The sequence below is a fragment of the Artemia sp. Qi Xiang Cuo genome, chromosome 9, assembly GCF_049724085.1.
Source record: "Artemia sp. Qi Xiang Cuo chromosome 9, ASM4972408v1, whole genome shotgun sequence".
Classification (NCBI taxonomy): domain Eukaryota; kingdom Metazoa; phylum Arthropoda; class Branchiopoda; order Anostraca; family Artemiidae; genus Artemia; species Artemia sp. Qi Xiang Cuo.
The window spans coordinates 64,357,527-64,378,565 of record NC_142802.1 but is presented as its reverse complement, the minus strand read 5'-3'; the positions used below and the strand labels follow the sequence as shown (position 1 = coordinate 64,378,565).

At 33.0% G+C, this 21,039-nt stretch overlaps 1 protein-coding gene across 1 annotated transcript in view; it reads right to left on the bottom strand.

Moving 5' to 3' along the window:
* BBS5 (Bardet-Biedl syndrome 5 protein) overlaps positions 1-20,563 on the bottom strand; it is a 154,007-nt gene extending 133,444 nt beyond the window's left edge. Inside the window, exons 1-2 of the mRNA XM_089095063.1 lie at positions 20,441-20,563; positions 17,602-17,792 (exon numbers count right to left, since the gene is read on the bottom strand). Coding sequence (XP_088951189.1) covers positions 17,602-17,792; positions 20,441-20,563 — 314 coding nt within the window. The remainder of the gene's footprint in view (positions 1-17,601; positions 17,793-20,440) is intronic.
* Between the last annotated feature and the right edge of the window lie 476 nt (positions 20,564-21,039).

Genomic DNA, 21,039 nt, shown 5'->3' with positions numbered 1-21,039 from the left:
GCTGCCTCATTCTCTCAGTTTTGTCTCTTACTATTCCAAATAGCTTTACAGGAAAAACCCATAGACTTTTTCCTGTTTGTAATTTTTGTCAATTATATTACGTTAAAGAACGATCTTTACTCCATATTAGGCTAACTGAAGTATTTATAAGGAATCATTATGTAGATCTTATAATATAGAACAAGCTAATTTCAATCTAGCCAATGCTAATTGAAATGTCTAATATAAATAATATTAAAAAAGTAACTTTTGAAAAGTTTTTTTCTCTGTGGTTCAGTACCATTTCTTTCTGATTTTGCTACTCGATTTCCTGAGGTTCATTCATAGCTCCTTCATTATTTTAGCTAGGCGGTAGCTATGATGAGTTTTTTTGAAACTTTAAATTTAGGAAGATTCCTAATGTCATGATCCAAAATTTACTTTATCTGCTATTGTGACGAAACTTCTTTGGCCTATGAATACATGCAAAAGTCATATCAATTAACAGCCAAAGCTTTAAAATCAAATTAAAAAAAAGAAACAAAACAGGGTCTTCAGTAAAAAGTAAAGAGCAAAATCAAAACTTAAAATTAGGAGACGATAATTTATACAAGATGTCAATCTAAATGCGATCAAAAATACCATGGAATGAAACCTTCAAAGGCGGCGTTGCAGCCATGGAATTTACAGAAAGCAAAGCATAGCTTCATTCAGGTTTCTATTCTTCATCACACCTTGAAAAATTAAATACTATCCATACTTCTAAATACTACTTTCTTCTATATCAGCGTATATGTAGCAATGAATCTAGTTTTATCAGTTTAACATGCAATATATTTTCACCAATGGTCTCTCCCTTTTTAATCTATTCCTTCGAAATGTGTAAAAAAAATCACACAGCTAAATTAAGCTCTCATTTTAAGCAATTTATTTAGTTTTCAGTAAAGGGAAAACTTTATCCTTTGTCTTTTGAAGGACTTGAAGACAAGTCCTTCACACAAATGTAATTTCTATGATAATGTATTTAGTTTTACTTTTTTAAAAAGACACCATTTTCGTGATATTTTTTTCTCTATTAAATCCACTCCTTTCAAATAAATTTGAAAAACAATAGGTGAAAAAAGCTCTCGATTTAAGCAATTTGATTAGTAAAACAAATTGTTCTGGTAAAAAAAAACTGTAAGTAAGGAGGAACACGGCTCAATTGTAAACGAAACTCTAAAAAAACGGAATTTTGATACAAACACAATTGGCTTGTTATGCTGATTCCAAATATATAAATTTCATTAAGTTCAGTGTTAACCATCAAAGGCTACGAGCCCGAGAAAATCTACCTGATTAATGGAAAAGGGGGGAAATACCCCCTAAAATTCAAAGAATCGTAATGAAAATACCGTCATCAGATTCAGCATATCAGAGAACCCTATCATAGAGGTGTCCAGTTCCTGTCTGCAAAAATGTGGAATTTCGTATTTTTTACCAGAAGAAAGATCGCGGATGCGTGTTTATTTGTTTTTTTTGTGTTATTTTTTTCCCCCAGGGTTGATCGTTTCGACCCAGTGGTCCTAGAACATGAAGAAAGGAATTAAAAGTTCGAGTGCCCTTTCAAAGGGACCAAAAACAGGGGAGGGCTGCTTTCGCCCTCCCACACCCCTCGATTTTCCCAAAATCGTCCAATAAAATTTTGACTTAGTCATTTTGGTCAGCATAGTTAAAAGGCCCAATACATATGCCTTTGGAGATAAAATGACCCCCAGAGCCCCTGGGGAAAGGTCTTTGAGTTATAAAATTTGCCCATTGTTTACGTATAACATTTGTAGTTGGGAAGTATGCACACATTTCTTGGGTGGGAGGGTGCGCAATTTTTTTGCTGGGGAAATTTGCTATGGGGAGAACATTCCATGGGAAGGGTGTTTTCCAGGGGGTGAACTTTTCAGGGGAAGTTTTACACTGGGGGAATTTGCCATAATTCCTATACGAAATTATTTTTATATGTCTTGCTTTCTCTTTTGCCGACTCAATTTTACGCGTAGATATGTTAAAAGTAATTATCTGGGGTAAATTTTCGCCGGAAGCGAATTGCCCAGTGGATATTTCCGTGGGGAAGGGAGATTTTTCTGTGAAGGTGGATCCAGAATTTCTGGCGTTGTTTAGAAAACAATCAGAAATTAAATAGAAAAAAGACAGAACTATCTGTCTTTCAACAGAAAGTAAGGAGCAACATTAAAACTTAAAACAAGCGGAAGTTATTGCGTGTCTGAGGGGGTTGCCCCCTCTTCGACACCTGGCTCTTTACGCTAAAGTTTAAATGTTGTCCCAACTCTTTAAGAACAACTTTTGAAACATAAGGATCCTATAATTAGAATAGTAAGAAACATTTTTACAATACTTAAAAACTTAAGCGTAAAGAGCGAGGTGTTGAGGAGGGGCAGCCTTTTTCATATACGCAATAATTTCTGTTCATTTTAAGTTTTAATGCTGCTCCTACTTTCGCTTGAAAAACTAATTTTTTCATTTAATTACCAGTAAAGCACAAGGGATGTCCTGGCCTTTTGGTAAAACCACCCTCTTCGTGCTTTGAGGTCTTCGTTGTTTTTTTTTTTTTGTTGTTTTTTTTTTTATTTCTTCCCTCATAGTGATTTCTGCTTGTTTTAGGTTTCGTTTGACACCTTAAACAGTACGCTGATTTCTTCCTATTTCAAGCTTATATTTTCTTGGCAGGGGGGGGGTAAGAGAAATGTAGGATTTTTGGTCATTTAACTTAAACAAAATCTAACTCCATGGAGCCATTTTGTTGGATTTGGATGACAAGAATGTTGCCATTTCCTTACAGAGTTGGATTGCCTCCAAACCCAGAAAAAGGTCAGTATGACAATTAGTTCTTAAGTTCTTTTGACTTTTGTTGAAATTTGACCGCTTGTTCTAGTATATATTCTTATCGCAAGAATATAAGGACGTCCCTCCCCTTCGCAAGATATAATTACGTCCAGGCAATGTGCCTTTTACGTCCAGCTGTCCCCAAAAGGCACAGCTAAGGACAACTGTTCTTACTTCCCACCAAATTCGGTTGGAGTCCGACGTCCTATTCTGGAATAAGACTTAACGAAAGGAATTTAAGATCCTCTTTCTTCTCCTCCAAAGATGTCGAATCGATTCCTGACACCAAGAAGCTAGAACTTTTATATCAAATTTTAATTTTGTCTAATTTTAATTGGGATTTAGCAACCGTTTTGGGCAGGGGCGGATCTAGAGCAAAATCTTGGGGGAGGCCCAATGTGACAAGGACACCAATGAGTAAAACCCTGGGGGGGGCAGCAACATGACAAAGGTGCCAATAATTGACCAAACTTACAAATATATTCTAAAAAAAAGAGTAAAAAAAAACAGGATAAGAGGGTGCCAGAAATAAATCTTGGGGGGCGGGTCCCCCCTCTGGATCTACCAGTGCTTTTAGGTAAATATTCTGATCAAAAGAATGTAGAAGTCCTTTCCATTTCCGATGAGAGAAGTAGAGTATGGCTGGAAGCCTAGAACGTACTCTCAGGATACAAACTCTTACCACCAACCGGATTTCGGTTGGAATCTGAAGTCCCCTTCTAATAAGTGCGCTGGTGAAAATAATTTAGAAACTCCCTTTTTCCACACCCCCTTTGTCCCACATAATTTATATTGAACCGAGACTTTCGACAGATAAAATTACAGCACTTGCCCTTACTTTCCACTAAATTTGGTTGACATTCAACGACGCCTCCTGGAAAATGTCATGATTAATAGATGTTAAAGTCTTCCTTCTGGAGAGACCAGATTGGGTGCAGGCATCCAAGAAGAACAACATTTACTATTACTTTTCGCCAAGTTTGATTGGGATCAAACAACCTCTTCTGATGTTGCTATGACAGGAGCTTAGGATTTCCCCTCCTCCTTCTCCTACTTAAATCAAAATGGGGCCTGCTTATTTAAAAGCCACAACCAGGATGCTCTCTATTCCTTCCTGCTATGTTCGGTTAGGTCTAACATTCCCTATTGACATACTTCCTGATGAAGAAGATTTAAGCCTCCATTCTATCTTTCCCATTAAGAAGTCATATTGAGTCATGGCCTCGAAAAGATGTAATGAGGATACTAGCTCTTGCTCCTCGTTAAGCCTGGTCCTGATGTAGTCACCTTTCTGGTATACGTTCTAATGACTGACTTTTCATGCCCCCTCCCCTCCACAGACAATGAATATGTTCAGAAGCTCAAGAGACAAACTAGGACACTTAAACTTGCCTCCCTCAAAAGTTGACTGAGCTCCCATAGCCATCTCTGATAGATCTCGAGATGACAAAAATAATGGATCTCATCTACCCACGGAAGTTGTAATGGGTACGGACTCGCCAAAAAGCTTAATTAGGACACTCGCTCTTAATTACTAGAGAGTTTTGTTGAGATATGACATTTCCTTCTACTACAGGTCCTGATGAAAAGAGGTTAGGGACCATTTTCCAAAGATTTCACCGGTCAAAGCCCACAAAAGACATAAGACAATAGCTTTTACTTTTCACGAAGTTCGATTGAGACCTGACAGCCTTGTTTTCTATATGTCCGAATGACAAGAATTTCTATGTGCTTCTTCTATCTCCCCTCCTCCTCAGAGGTTTCTCCGAAAAATACACTCAGCTCAGATCAGGCTCACAAAAATTTGAGGTTTCATTTCTCACCGTTATCAAGCTACAGGCCGCTGATCATGATAACTTAAAAGAGAAGAAAAAAACTGCGCTTGCAGTAATGTTGTTCCGTTACAAAAACAAAAAAAGAGACCGGTGTTTTGTTTTTACACAGCTAGTTAACAAATACCAATTACAAATAATTAATGGGTCTCTACGAAACTTTTTTAAAGCTTATTCTCATTACCCAACTTTTGCAACAAATCTTCAACCAACGTCTTATTAACAGCTGAAAATACCTAGACGAGGACACTCAATCTACTAGAAGTGCTGAAAGTAAGTAAGTAAGTATGACGGCACTAGACCCTTAAGGCCCAAACTGGCGGTGCTGAGTTCCGCTTCGTGGCCCTTTAGCCAGGAAGTACAATGGGGGGTTGGGGACCAGCCATCCTGTGCTCTCCCACACCCTTCCTGCTTACCTTCCCCATATTTCTCCAGGTACCCATTTAGAGCTGGGTCGACTCTGGCTGAGCTTGCAGTCACACCACTGACCCTCGTCCCAAACTAAATAGCTGGCCACGCCAGGGTTCGAACCCGTGCCCCTTGGACAAGGAATTCTCAACCCAGCGCACGTCCACTTAGAGAAGCTCCAGGTAGTCAGCCATTTGATAAAAAGATTCCGTGAATCGACAGATTAAAGCATGATTGACTATTTAGGAGCTTATTAGGCACGTTAGTAAAACTTTGGTGGTGATTTAAAGGAAGTTAATTGACTCAATCGGTTCCTAGACGGTCAATCATGTTTTAATCAACTGATTGACGGAAGCTTTTGACCAAAATAATTGACCGTCTAGGGTGTCCTTAAATAAAACAACAAAACCATTTGTCATTCGGTTTAGCTTATCTAAGTGTTGAAAAATTCAGTCAGACACATCCTGATGAGGCTTCATTTGTTCGGAAGTACATATTGACCTCAAACAAGGTTAAGCCGGTCGTGTATTAACTTGAATTACCCCCCCCCCTCATTTTCTTTTTTGGACCATCACTAGTAACTGCAAAATTTTTCGGAGCAGGGTTTTACATTTTATAGTGAATAATAACAAAAATTTAATTCTTCATTAACATCGGTTTTTGAAGTTTTAGTCTATTTTTAAAGTGACTATTAGGATACCCCACTGAATGGAAAAGGGTAAACAAGAGAATTCAAGTAGATATATTTCAATTTATCCAAGTACAAATCAATACAAAAATATATTTTATTGGACACTTGAAGCTACCAAAGTAACCCGCAAAAATCAAATAAGTAAAGTAGAAAAACACAAAACAGTGGAAAATACAAAAAAATATAAACATATATGCTAGACATAACAAATACATTACAAAATTTGTGCCACCATTTTCACTCTTCAACTTTTCTTTCCGCATTATACGCAAAAGGAGATTAAAAATAGCCTTTAATTCACATAAAACAGCATTTCTTTAACAGCCACACTTATTAATTCAAACTCCCGTGAACTTTGATGCTAAACTTGTCAATGAAAAGGAGAATACATACACTCCAACATAACATAAAATTTCCACCCAAGTAAAATATGATGAAACATGAAAAAATATATGTGAACAAAAATAAACAAATAGCATACAGAAATAAGAAATAATCTGTAAACAGAAAGTTGGAAAATAAAAATCCCTTGAGGAAATACGAGGAGATACCTAGGAAAACTTACATATGCGTGTAAGTTTTTTTTAATAGTGTTTTAATTAATAGTGTTAAAAGTGGTCTATAGAATGTGAGCAAAAGGAAAGTCATCAAAAAGGAATATAATAATTCAGAAAAGCAAAAAATAAGCAACTAGTAAAAAAGACACAAGGAAGACAAGCAACTAGAATTGAAGTTTAGATAAAGAAGGAACAAATGATGGTGAAAACACTAATGATTAAAAATTATTAGTGATAAAAACATTAAGATGTAGTAAAACCTTTTAATTTTAAAGTTAAAATTTAATTCTCAAATTGTATTGTTTAAAATTGAAAAAAAACTAGAGCGGTTTTAATCAGCCAAGGTAGGGGAGGGGGAATTTACCACCATATATCTCACCTGAATAATTTTTTCGGCTACTTTCATTGAAAAAATAAAAGAAAACCGACAAAAGTTACCCACCTTATTATTAATGAAAAAATATATTTTCGAATTGACAACACAGCAAATCAGTAAATAACAGTTCCAAAGTATATCGTTTCGCTCAGTCTGAAGAAAAGGGAATCTAAACCCGTAGCCAGAGACAACTAGATTATTTTGTTCGCATTAGCTTCGCTCTTACTCCTAATAGTTACTCTTACTCTACTCTTACAAACTAATAGCACTCCAGAACGCAAGTAAAAGTGCCACTTGCACTTTTACTTGCGTGCCACTTGCACTTTTAAAGTATAAAAAAGTACCACTTGCAGTACATAGCCTACTAACATTGGCATAATAGAATGGAATTAAGAAACACTGCCACCTTCAAGATCTCATTCGCAAAAGCAGGTAATAATAGTTCACAATTCGAAGTTCTAGCATATATTTTAATAATGATAATGCTCCATAAACAAGATTCAGCTCCATTAATATTAATAAAGGATGAGCAAAGAAAGAAGGGGTAGAGCTGGGGGAGAGTCAAAAGGGGGTTGATAGTAAATATTGATCCGTGTTCATGGTCCTTATTCAGTTTTGATTATAACAAAAAGCAACGGGTATTGAAACTGTTTATGAACCAAGTTGTAAATGGCTTTCGAGCCACAAGTTGTAAATGGCTTTCGAACCATTTGTTAAGATTAACCAAAACCTTAAAAGGAAAGACATGCTTAAGCAAAATATAAATTCGAAGTGTCAGGATAGAATATTTTCAAAGGGAGAGTCAAATAAAATATTTATTTTTTTAAAGAGATGGTGATCCTTAAAAGCTGTTTTGCTGCTCACTGTCCTGCGTAGGAAAGCCAAATTAGCTTTACACAAATAATATGAAAAATAAAATTTATCTATTTGTAGCATTATGTTTGAAGACGAATGGCAGAGCTATCGTTTTATTCAATTTTAGGTTACTCATTCCCCCTTCCCTTTTCGCCTCCCAGGGCGGCCGAAATAATTTCTGGGCACCGAAATTCTACCCTCAAGCATAATAAAAATGTTTACAGCTATGACATATTAATTACGGAAATAATACTACTAAAACTAGATGGCCTTGGCGATTTCATTTTAACCTGTTCAGGAGCTTCATAAAACAGTCTCAAAAATATTCAGAATCTATCAGATATTTTTTTTTCTTACTGAATATCATTCATTCGAATTAAAACAATTGCCAGGTTTGCCAATTCCTACTTTTAACTGGGAAAAAGTAGAAAAAAAAAATTTTCGATTCCTATGTCTCCTTTTGAGAATTGCTAGAGAGACACTGTACGTATGTATATTTAAATTTGCGGTATATCCTTTTTCTGTAGACTGTCGCAATGCAGGAATTTCACCTACCATTATTCCTATAAAAACAATGTTTTCAGAGACCCGTAACGTCAACTTTCGACGGACTCAAGTTGATTGATTAATTTGTTTTTTTAATATAAATTAGTATTTGTATAAATGAGAGAAACCTACAAATAAACATAATTGTATCGAGATGAGACAAAGATATTAGCAGTAACGCTGCGACAATGACCAATTTTGTGCTACTATTACTTCTGAATGAAATCTCCACTTTAATTGAATAAGCATCCTTAGCGGTTAACATTTTTCAGTCCATTTTTCAACATGTCGCTTTTATTTTTTCCACAAAACGGTCTCAGAAAAATTCAAAATTGGTCAGAGAAAAAATTATTTCTTCTGAACAAAAACATTAGCCTTCAAATTGTATAAGGGTTATTATTAATATGATTTATTAACCAATTCCGCAGTTTCTTCAGAAAATGTACGTTCCCCAACAAGGGTCGTTTACAGTAAAAGCAGTTAATTGCCAATATTTATTTTTCTATTTAAAAACAGTCATGGTTGCCATTTTTCAAGAACAACAGCGATTTTACTGCAAAAAAAAAGGGTGTGTATGGGGTCGGAGTCGTTACATTCTAAATTTTACAAAAATCAAACCCCAACATGGCCGATCATAGTACTACCATTTACAATTTTTTCTTTTTGCAGGCTAAGTTAAAGTTTTATTTTTCCTTTTATTTTAATCGTTTTATTTCTATTGTATATTTTTATTACTGTTTTATTAATCGTCTTATTTCTATTTTAAGTTATTGTTTATTTTACAGTATGTTTACTTACACTAGTGACAAAAGGTGCTTTGTGCCCACATTATTTTCGCATGGGAGTCACTTACTGTTCACATCGACCCTTTTTTTCAACGATCGCTGTTCATGAGAAATTAGGATTCTAGATAGAGAAAATTCTAACCAGGCACTCATGAAAATTGGTAACTCCAGGAAATTCCTTTTACAAAAAAAAGATTAATTTCACTTAACAAAATCTTAGCCTAAAATTGATAGACCTCTTTACCTGTCGGACATAAAAATTTCAAAGATGCAGCAACCCTATTTTCCTTATTTAAATACGAGTTGCAGATTTTTTGATTTTTTTTTGTTTTAGCTAGGTTCATTAATATAGGTTTCATATTATATGAAAATAAATGTTTCTATCAAAATAGAAATGCACAAAAATTGAAACTTGGACCCGTATTTTCTAGCATGTAGGTCCCAGCTATATGTTATGCATATACGAAATTCGAATCAGTATATAAAATCGTACCTACGGTCAGCGGATGGAATTAAAATTTAAAAAAAAATTATCAATAAAGCATTAATTCTCTGTTTTTGTTAATCACATCGGTCAAGTAATCAAAACACTAAACAGAAAATCTGCACTGAGAGGGAATGGGGGCAGGGTTGCCAAACTGGCACATTCCCATGTACCAGAACACAATGACATAAAAGGGCAAAAATACTGACACATTTAAGAAATTTGGGACATAAATGGGACACATTTTTCAAATTTACGACATAAAACAAAACATTCCCCAATTGGATATATATTATGGTAAAAAAAATGTCACTTTTCACCGAAGTATTGCTTTTTCTCTGGTTTATTATTTTTCTTTCTTTTTTTCGAGCATTCAGGTTTTGTCAGAGATGTCGTAAGTAAAAAGTTTTCTCCAGAATAAGGGATTTACATGTTTATATGAGTTTCGTCCTTTCACACGAAGTCGTTTTGTATTTATATTTTATATGGATTTTTTTTCGTTTTCATCATGTTTTTGGTCAATAATACAACTGGTAAAAAAAAATAGCCTCTAGTTTTGAGATTTCACGATGGACACATTTTAGCTAAAAATGACACATTTTTGGATGCTCAAGGAACACATTGATGGCCCAAAGAGTTGGCAACCCTGGATGAGGGTTAAACTTTCTATCCCAAAACTACTGCCTGCACCCATGTCGTAGAACAAGGGCAGCCAAAAGAGCAGTGTGGAAGAAATCGCACCCTCTCTTGGGATGGCTAAATATATCTATGAACTAAAAATATTACATTCTAAATAAATATACCACTTATCAAAGAAAGCGTGGTATTATTAACCGACTCCTCTTCAAAAAATGTCATGGGTGCCCATAAGTAGGGTGAAAACTAACGACGTGTTAAAAAATGTCATGGGTGCCCATAAGTGAAAACTAACGACGTGTTAAAAAATGTCATGGGTGCCCATAAGTGAAAACTAACGACGTGTCACCTTATTAAAAAATAAGGTGAAAACTAACGACTTAAGAGCAATAGAACAAGCTAAAGCTGACATTTTAGCTATCGCCTAAGCAAAGTAATATATTTTACTGTCAGACATTTTTTATATCTAAATGTGCTGACCTTGGCGCATCACTTACTGCTTTGGATGTTTGTTTTGCTGTTATTTGTAGCTTTCTTCTTTATTTATTTTTATTTCGTATGTTTATTTATATTGAATGCTTATGTTAGAATGAAGCTATTGTAGTGAACAAAAATATTCTCTTCTAAGTCTGATTATGACGAACGCTTCAATAAAGTTAGTTAGTCACTAGAACGATGACAAGAACTGCCTTTAGGTGCGACTTTATAGTCAGATTTGACAAACTATAAGAACTATATGAATAATGGTGAGTATTATTTTGTGAACAAATTAAAATTGTCTCTAGGCTATCACTAGAATTGCACTATCATTTCGTTCGTCAATCAGATCAAAATAATCACAAAACAAAGGCACCGTAATGAGAAAATACTGGAGACATCAGGATAAGTATGCCAGCTCCATTAGGAAAAAAAAACACTGTAACCTACATATAAAATCAAAGATATAGGCTACACAACGCTGGTGTACAGAATAATAAACTATACAAAGCAGATGTATGATTTAGTGATAATAATCATAACGATATCTAAAAAACAAAAGAAAATACACGAAATCTATGATTGTACATTTTCTTTTTTAAAGAGAGCAAATTGCACCGTATCCATATTAAACAACAAAAACAAATAGATATATTGAACGTAATACACACAAAAAAACATATAACACAATACACGATAACACGATATATATATATATATATATATATATATATATATATATATATATATATATATATATATATATATATATATATATATATATATATATATATATATATATATATATATATATATATATATATATATATATATATATATATATATATATATATATATATATATATATATATATATATATATATATATATATATATATATATATATATATATATATATATATATATATATATATATATATATATATATATATATATATATATATATATATATATATATATATATATAAAAAAAAAAAAAAAAAAAAAAAAAAATATATATATATATATATATATATAAATATATATATATATATATATATATATATATATATATATATATATATATATTGCCGTGAATGCTCAAAATTCGTGAATGTTGACATCCACCGGTTAATGTCCGAAATACCTTCCCCCCCCCCCCCTAGAATTTGAAAAAATAGCACCATTCAGATTTTATTTGGGGTTTAAGCCACGAAAACAATAATTTGGAGATTAACTTCAACACCTGAGGATCTCCCTCCCCCCCCCAAAAAAAAACAAAAAAAAAACATATTTACACACAAATCATATCTTTTCCTAATAACATATAGAATTTAAAAACACTATTGAATCAAATTGTTAAAAAGACGATTAATTGTTTTACTACCTCAAATTGTTTTTTCTCTAGAAAAGTAACTTTCCAAGATGATTATTAGATTTTCTACAAAATATGTTCATGATATGTACAAACAAAAAGATCGTGATAAAGCTATTCGTTTGTCCTGAGATAAGATAGAATAACATGTCTTTATTTCTGGAGTATAGACAACTAAAAAAAAAAGCAAACTCAAGTTCATTCTGTCTTTAGAAAAAAATTAGTTCAGTGACATCTAGTATCACATAGGAAAATATGATGATAACAATTTTAACATTACAACATAGAAAGTCTTGTATCTATTCATTGTTTGCGTTCCAGGATTAAAAACTGAAGGGATTCATTTTCTTACTTTTTGTCCTGGCATTACGGTTTTAGGGATACATGTAAAGCTTAATTTCTTGTATTTCCTAGCATTTTTGCAGCTCCAGAATATTCTAAACGATGAGACATAGCATTCAGATTTTTTTATTTCTTTCTTTTTTTACTACCTTCTAACTACCTTTTTTACTAACTTTCTTTACTACATTTTTTTATACTGTCTTCTAATCCTGTTACACAAATAGGGTACTCTCAGCTGAATGACAAAAAAAACCTTACTCCTAGTTTTAGCCCAAACCCGGTTAGTCAATCAGGTCCCTTTCAAACTCAATCAGATCCCATTTTAATCAGTGAAAACCATAATCTATGTAAATTTGAGTTCATATGGGGCGAGGGTAGGGGATATGCGCAAGACATGAGTAACGAGCAGCACTTATGCATTCCAAAAACGCGGTTGCCAGGGTCCCATATATATATATGGGACGATGTGTAAGGTGAGAGCCTCGTTCAAGTGCACATTTGTCTCAATTGCTGGATTAGGACGACAGTTTTTTTTTGTAAAGAAATTTATTGTTTTTTTTTTTTATTTTTTTAAGTAATTACCTCTTAAACATAATATATACATATATATATATATATATATATATATATATATATATATATATATATATATATATATATATATATATATATATATATATATATATATATATATATATATATATATATATATATATATATATATATATATATATATATATATATATATATATATATATATATATATATATATATATATATATATATATATATATATATATATATATATATATATATATATATATATATATATATATATATATATATATATATATATATATATATATATATATATATATATATATATCATATATATATAAATATTATTAGTATTAAAAACTATAAAAATATTTATACTAAATAACAAGTTTGTAATAACACTTAAGAAACATCATAAATATAAGAAACATGATTTCAGGCAATTAAACAGGAAAGGGACCTTTCATCCTCTTCCCTTTTCTTCCAAATTTGGACGCAGTTTTCACGATAAAACATGACTTTACGACAGAAATATTACGGGAGAATATTAATTTCTCGTAGAAAAACACTGAAGTGATTTCAGTGCCCTAGGAATAAAGTGTTTTAAAAATGTATGTGAATTTGTTTATTAATAAAATATATATATATGCACTATAAAAAAAGTCTTTTGACTTCATTGTTTGGATTTCTTCTTCTTCTTCTTCATAGTCATTTAGATTGTAATCGTAGTCGTCGTCGACAACGATTAGTGTTATGGCAGATCATTGGGATTCAATTTGTACTGATCCTGGCGTGCAAAGTCAAGGTCACATTTTCCACAATATATTTTAAATTCATTCTTATTAAATCTGCTTGTGAAGTCAATGATACTATTACGATTCATATTGTAAACTTCACCTGTTTCTATCTGATTATTTGAAGTAATCTCGCACACAATATTCTCATATGAAGAATCACTTTCTGTAACAGCCAAATAAAAATCAGTAGGTTTATAATCATTACTAGCATTGTCCTCCCAACGATGACGCAGGAACCATACTCTCTTCATGTTTTTACAATTGAAACGTGCTCCAAATTCTTCTTCCCAGTACAATTTAAATCCTCAACGATACCAGTCCCTTAGAAATAAACTAAAGTCACGTTTAGGGTTTTTTCCAATTATGCCAGGGTAAGTATTTTCCCAATAGTCACACCCATCAAAATGACAATTGGAGCATAGATATCCATTAGGATGAGAGTCACAAGTCTCTTCAAGACAGGGATTACAGTCCTTAATTTGTACAGCATATCCTTTATGCAATTTACACGGATTGCATAATCTACTTTTTTCATTATAGTCATCAGCTGTAGTACAGTTCTCATATGATGACCAGCTTCCCAATGTATATAAACATAGTGAACATGTATGGTACATTTTTTTTCGATATTGTCCGTCTCACTGCCAAAAAGAAACTGACTCAAAATCAATAAAAAAAATATTGTCTTCTGGAGGAGGAGGAGGAGGAGGAGGAGGAGGATTAATCGAGTATCGTCACAAAAACTTATTTCCTATTGTTTTAAAGAATGAATTTCTAGGTAGTGGTTAAAACCTGAATCACAATGTCATTTTGTTTCGTTTCCATTAATATATCAATAAATTGAGTAAATGCATTTGATTCACAACGCATAAGCTCCATACAATAGTTCAAAGATGAGGAATCAGTTCCTATTAAACTGTTAAGCATTTCTAGAGAGAATATTTTCCGTTGAAGAGATAATTCCAGATAGTCATCATCTAACACTAAACATTTTTCCAATTATACTAGATTCCGTAAGATCTTCTGTTTCTCAAATCCAATCATTTTTGTTCTTGACACTCCCACTACCAACTATAGACTAAAATAACAATTGCAAGTTTCTACTTTGTGCAAACTCTCAATACCTCTTGGTCACCCCCCCCCCACTATAGAAAGAGAAAGTGCAGTAAACCATCATCTAGAGTGTCTAATCAAAAAAAGCATTATAAAAAAAACATTTTTATTGACAGAAATGTAATAAAAGAATATATTTACCCTCTCTTCGCATTAGGTGAGTCAATCCTTTTTCCTCAGTGTGTTTCATAATAGCATTCAATCCATGCTGTAGTCAATAAATAAATTATATTCACTTTTGCGGCAAAGCATAATTGTTCATCTGACTTAAATTTACTCAATTATATAACGTATCTGCCAAACATTTCATCCCACTCAAATGTTAGTCGGGAATCCTTTCCAATTTCAACTGCTACATTAGGGGCCCTTGTCTTCACAACATCACTATCAGCTCCTTTGAGGCGTAATAGTGTAAAACTACTCATTTTCCCACTATTTGAATGTTTATTTCTCGAATTTTAAATAATGTAAACTAATCAAATTCAACTTATTGAGTTTGATACTAACTCAGTATCGGGCTTTTTATATGCACGGTCAATGTCAGAGTTAACGCGTCAACGCCTATAATCTTGCTACAATGAAGAACCATGTCTAACGTTAAAACATCCATAACAGACTGAAAAACTATTAAAAACATATATTCAAACAATAAAACATCCATACAAAAAACATTAAATAAAACATCAACCATATAACAATACGTATAATCCATCATAAAGTAACACACATATTCAACCATGTATCGAAAACCATCCCTGCAATAACAATCAGACTCTCGTACAATAAAACATCAAATATATCACCAATACCACAATAAAAATCCATAATCATAAAACATCCACATACCTGTCTTGTCTCTTTAATTGATACAGTAATGTCCTACCTGTCTTCCTTCTTTAATTGACACAGTAATGTCCTCTGTGTCTTCTCTCTTTAATTGTCACAGTACTATCCAACCTGTCATCCCTCTTTAATTGACACTGTAATGTCCTATCTGTCTTCCCTCTTTAATTGACACTGTTTATGTCCTATCTGTCCTACCTGTAATGTACCTATCATTGATACTGTATTTCCTACAACCCCCGTACCTTAGATTGACACATCACTATTGACGATCACGCCCCATAGTAAAAATTTAAATAACCCATAACTCCCGAAAAAAGATTCAGATCAAAACAAGAAGTACACTATTAGAACCGCCTTTTCCAAAACTTCTATATAGCAAACCTACTGTCCTTTGGCTTGAATAACAAAGAAAATATATTGGCTTGAAAATCAAGAAAATTGACCTTAACCACGATATTTTCCACAAACGGTATTTTTTTCTTTCCGCTTCTTTCTCCTCAGCTAGTTGGGCACTGGAAAATCATAGAGAGCTGTATAATAGCTCATTTTAAAGGAAATTGCTACATCTAGTTTCTTTTGTAATTAAAAATAAAATAGTTTTTGAAGTAGAATCAATTTTGTCAAAAAACTGCATTTTTGATGTATTTTCATACTGAAGTCTTTCAAAGATGTTTGAATTTTGAAGCAATCAAACAGTTCATGGTAATAAACTCTATAGTAATAATAGCTACTTGTCTCAATAGTAACCGAAACTCTAAAGAACAAAATTTTGATACCAATGGATACTTCAAAGCAAACAGTTCGTGATAACGAACTGTATATTGTTTGTATAGTAAGAGTGACCTGTCTCAATTGTAACTTGCTGCATTTAGTTCCTTCTATAATTAAAGATAAAATATTTTTTAATAGTTCCGGGTTGCAGCGGTAGCTAGCAACCTAATTAATAGATGATCATTCGAAAAACATACCATTGCATTTATAGGACTTAGTTAGCTGCTCGATTCCTTGAAAAAAAATCTTGTTTGTCAACTCAAACTAGAATAATTCCTGAAAATTTTAAATAAAATATTACATTACATAAAGGATCGATACTGTAAATGGGAATTTTGTAAATAAGATCGATATTATGGTGTTATTGCTAGTCAAAGAGTTCATGGTAATGAACAGGGTTGCCACCGTCAGTAGGATTTCCCGAAATCTGTAAATTTCCCGAAATCTAGTAAAAACTAGTAAAAAGTCATTTTTTATAGTAAACAAAACTTTTTTTTATTTTCCATGAATTCAGGGAAAAAAAATTGTCGTAAACATATGACAATTTAAAATTTTTGCTTGTCTGTTTTACAATTTACAATTTTGCTTGTCTGTCTAAGAAGCAGACAAGCCGTCACCTATTTTCATAAACAGACAATTCACTTCCGGCGTCTAAAGGTCGACAAAATCAGCTTTCTGTGTATCAAATCTTACCAGCTAATAATGAAGCTATAATGACACTTGGATTAGTGATGATTGGGAATCTATTGGAATCAAAACAAAAGCCAACCACCCAAGGTGATTAGGTGAATCTCCTCAGTTTGAAAACTTTTATTGAGGAAAAGAGAGCCTGCTGAAGAAATTAAAAGTACGTAGAAATGTACACATATATATATATATATATATATATATATATATATATATATATATATATATATATATATATATATATATATATATATATATATATATATATATATATATATATATATATATATATATATATATATATATATCCATATATATATATATATATATATATATATATATATATATATATATATATATATATATATATATATATATATATATATATATATATATATATATATATATATATATATATATATATATATATATATATATATATATATATATATATATATATATATATATATATATATATATATATATATCCAAAAAAGGATTTTGGACTGTAGGTACTCGGGAATTTTCGATCATACTATGAAAACGAAAGAAAAGAGGGGAAAGAGAAAAATTGTGGAAAATCCTATTGTTTATCCTGCTACTGTAAAACTCGATGGTTGACGGTGCGCTTGCGGCGTAGCCGCACGCGCATAAAAACTTTTGAGCATTCAAAGGATTTTCAAAAATCCTTTTTTTGGGTGTGACCTTGACTTGGAAAATGTGACCTTGACTTTGCACGCCAGGATCAGTACAAATTGAATCCCAATGATCTGCCATAACACTAATCGTTGTCGACGACGACTACGATTACAATCTAAATGACTATGAAGAAGAAGAAGAAGAAATCCAAGCAATGAAGACAAAATACTTTTTTTTATAGTGCATATATATTTTTTATTAATAAACAAATTTACATACGTTTTTAAACACTTTCTTCCTAGGGCACTGAAATCAATATTATACAGGTCTGAGAGGGTATTTTCTGCTAGAAAGTCATTCAAACGTGGACTGTGTACATAAATGTTTCGAAATTCACTGAAAGTATAGTCATGACATTGAAAAATGAAATATAGTAATGTATGAAAACCATAGCTTTTGGTTGATAAATCTTGTACTCGTATCCGATTTTTAATAATTGTTTTCCCACTTCCTTCAAGGTAGTTTTTGATGTGTGGTGTGTAGAATGCTTATGGTAGACCAAGAGGATCAAAAATTCTTTATTCTGTGCTGTTTGAAAGATGCATAGCCCATCTGCACAATCGATGGACTACTATTAACAATTATAATGGTTTTGTTAATATTATGAATATAATCAAGGAAATCTGAGGGTATACAATAGGATTTGTATTTGGACATATAACGATCCATGTTAAGTACATCGATTATTTGATTGGTGTTCATGGTGCCATGTCTAATAGAACACTTCCGTCGGGGGTAATTTCACAATTGGCTTCAAATTGATTGAGTGAGATTAACGTTACACTCTCTGTCAATGGTTTTTCAAAGGTACACTCTAAACACACAGTACCCGTTCGGAAAATACTCATATCTTGAGTACCAGACAAGTCCAAAACAATGATACCAAGACTTTTTGCGAACGTTGAATTGGTTATACCATTTTCATATAGTTGAGAATCTCGATCTAGGGTTTGCATTGTCAATTCATATAGGGTCCTATAGGATTTATCAAAGGACAAGTTGTAGAAAGAAATTCCATTTACTTTACATACAAAAGAGGAAAGTCCAAATAGTTCAAATTTATGTGGCGAATGTGTCCACGATCCTATGGCACTGGCAATTTTTACAAAAGCCAAGGCAAGTTTCGAAGGAATTTCACCATTGATAAATGAAGAATCGGTGTAGGTACTTGATCCAGTGGCAATATGACGTTGATTGGTGATTGTGTGAGGAACGTGCAGTTTGATATTATTCCCAGAGGCTCTTAGTTTTTCAATTGCCAAAGCAACAGAACTCATAACCTGTTGTTTTCGCACATGAAGTATTGCCGAGGTGAGATTGACATTAGCATCGGGTGCTGCATCAAGTATTTTTCTAAATATGAAATTGGACGGTGCAAGTTGTAACTTTATATCAATTTTAAAATTGGGGGGCATCCATTGGGATACATTGAATATTTCATGATTGAGTCTACCAACTAAATGATACTCCTTGCTCACTGCCCAAGTGAGTTCACCGTCAGTAACAACATTTGATCTGTAGTCATAGCCCATTGGCAGACCTGTCAATTTCTTAGAGGCCATTGGAGTCATCAACATAAATTGTATGTAACTCGCATAGTTTGATAAATTTTTGCTAGTGCTCACCAATGTTCAATTTATGGAGACGCATACTTGTTTAAATAAATTGTGTAGTTTACCATTTTCATAGGACAATCCATTAACGTTGGAGGGTAAATTGTCAGACTTTTTCCTCACCACAACTTTTAAATCAATAAATGTCGATGATAAATCTATGAAGTAGTCTTCATTGGAATAAATTTAAAAATGTGTGTTTCCAGAGAGGGGTTGTTGTGGATCGAATTGTTCATAGTACCCATGTTTTACACTGACATTCTCACTTTCTGCACTGAAAAGATTTAGAGATGTGGTGACAGTGGGATGAGATTCCTTGTGGGTTAGATATACCATTTCAGTTGTAGGAAAAGAAATCCTTTTCTGATTTGGCAGTTTTTTTTCTTGGTTTCGTTTTCTTGTTCCTCTTGACAAAAGTGATGTCTTTCGCTTCTGACCTGAGTAGAGCCTGATGAGTGATGAGATGTTTCTCCTCCTTTTAAAACCTTTTCAACTTCGTCGTGATTTCAATCACTCGCTAAGGGATCGTGCGCTGGACCTGAGATTTTGTGAAACACTTTCTTTGAAATATTTACCATTCCCCCAATCGTGTAGCGTAGAAGATACAAAATCTGCGGCAACCGGCGCAATATATTTTTTAGCCAGTGGTATTGCAGAGCAAAACAGCTTAGCAAACCAACTGCCAAGAACGTAGCCCGACATTGACGAACGGCCTTTATAATAGTCCATACCATGAACCAATTGTCATGGTTGGAGAGCAGTAAAATAGCAATCAATATCAGGACATACAAATATGTTTCTTCTATTAGCCATTTTGTAGTTGTTGCTGAATGGGTCGAAAATGACATGTAATCACAGCCAAAAATTTTGTTATTGCTAGAGGATCACCTAATTCATTTCTTAGTGTTAACTGACAGAGTTCCAAATACGAAGTGTTTACAGGAACATACTGAAGATGCTTTATATTATAGTGCTGAATATGTTCATGGGTGGTTTTTCGTTCAAGAACACGTAGGAGGGGAACATTCAATCATCAACCCTCGATATTCCAACAAAGGACGCATAAAGAAATATACAAGAGTCCGAGGCAGAACCGGGTGGATAATCAGCAAGAATAACACGATTCATCCCACTAACAGTTCCAGCGTTTTTGCCATTGATCATATTCCGTTTGAAGCCAAGAACATCATTGTTAACGGGTGAGCTCATGTAAATCCTCATGTAATTATTCCATTGAATAATTAAATTGGAATGTACCATTCTTACGGAAAGATATTTTTCTATTGATTCTACGACACAAATCGTTCATACTACCAAATTCTTTGTATTTCAGTATGACATGGGGATATTCACTAGATTTAAGTGCTTAAACCCATTCATACGCGACAAAGATTGACCAATCGAATGGTATAAATTTTATCTCATACACTCGATCTTTTCTCAGAATATTATATATATTTTTGAGAATACAATCAACAAAAGCAACTTCATAATTCCATCATCGAATTTGATGGTGGGGGAAAGTTTCATCCAAAAATCACTTGTTTTATTCAAATCATTGTAGACGGGGTCGGAGACGTTGGAAATAAACGTTACATAAAAATCATTGGACATTGTGTATGTCCTCGGCGGATATCCACGAATCAAAATCAGAGTTGTATCCTAGCCAACGAACCATCAACTGTTTCATGCCCCTGTGAGTACGAGTCTTTAATATCTGTTCAATCTGATAGATT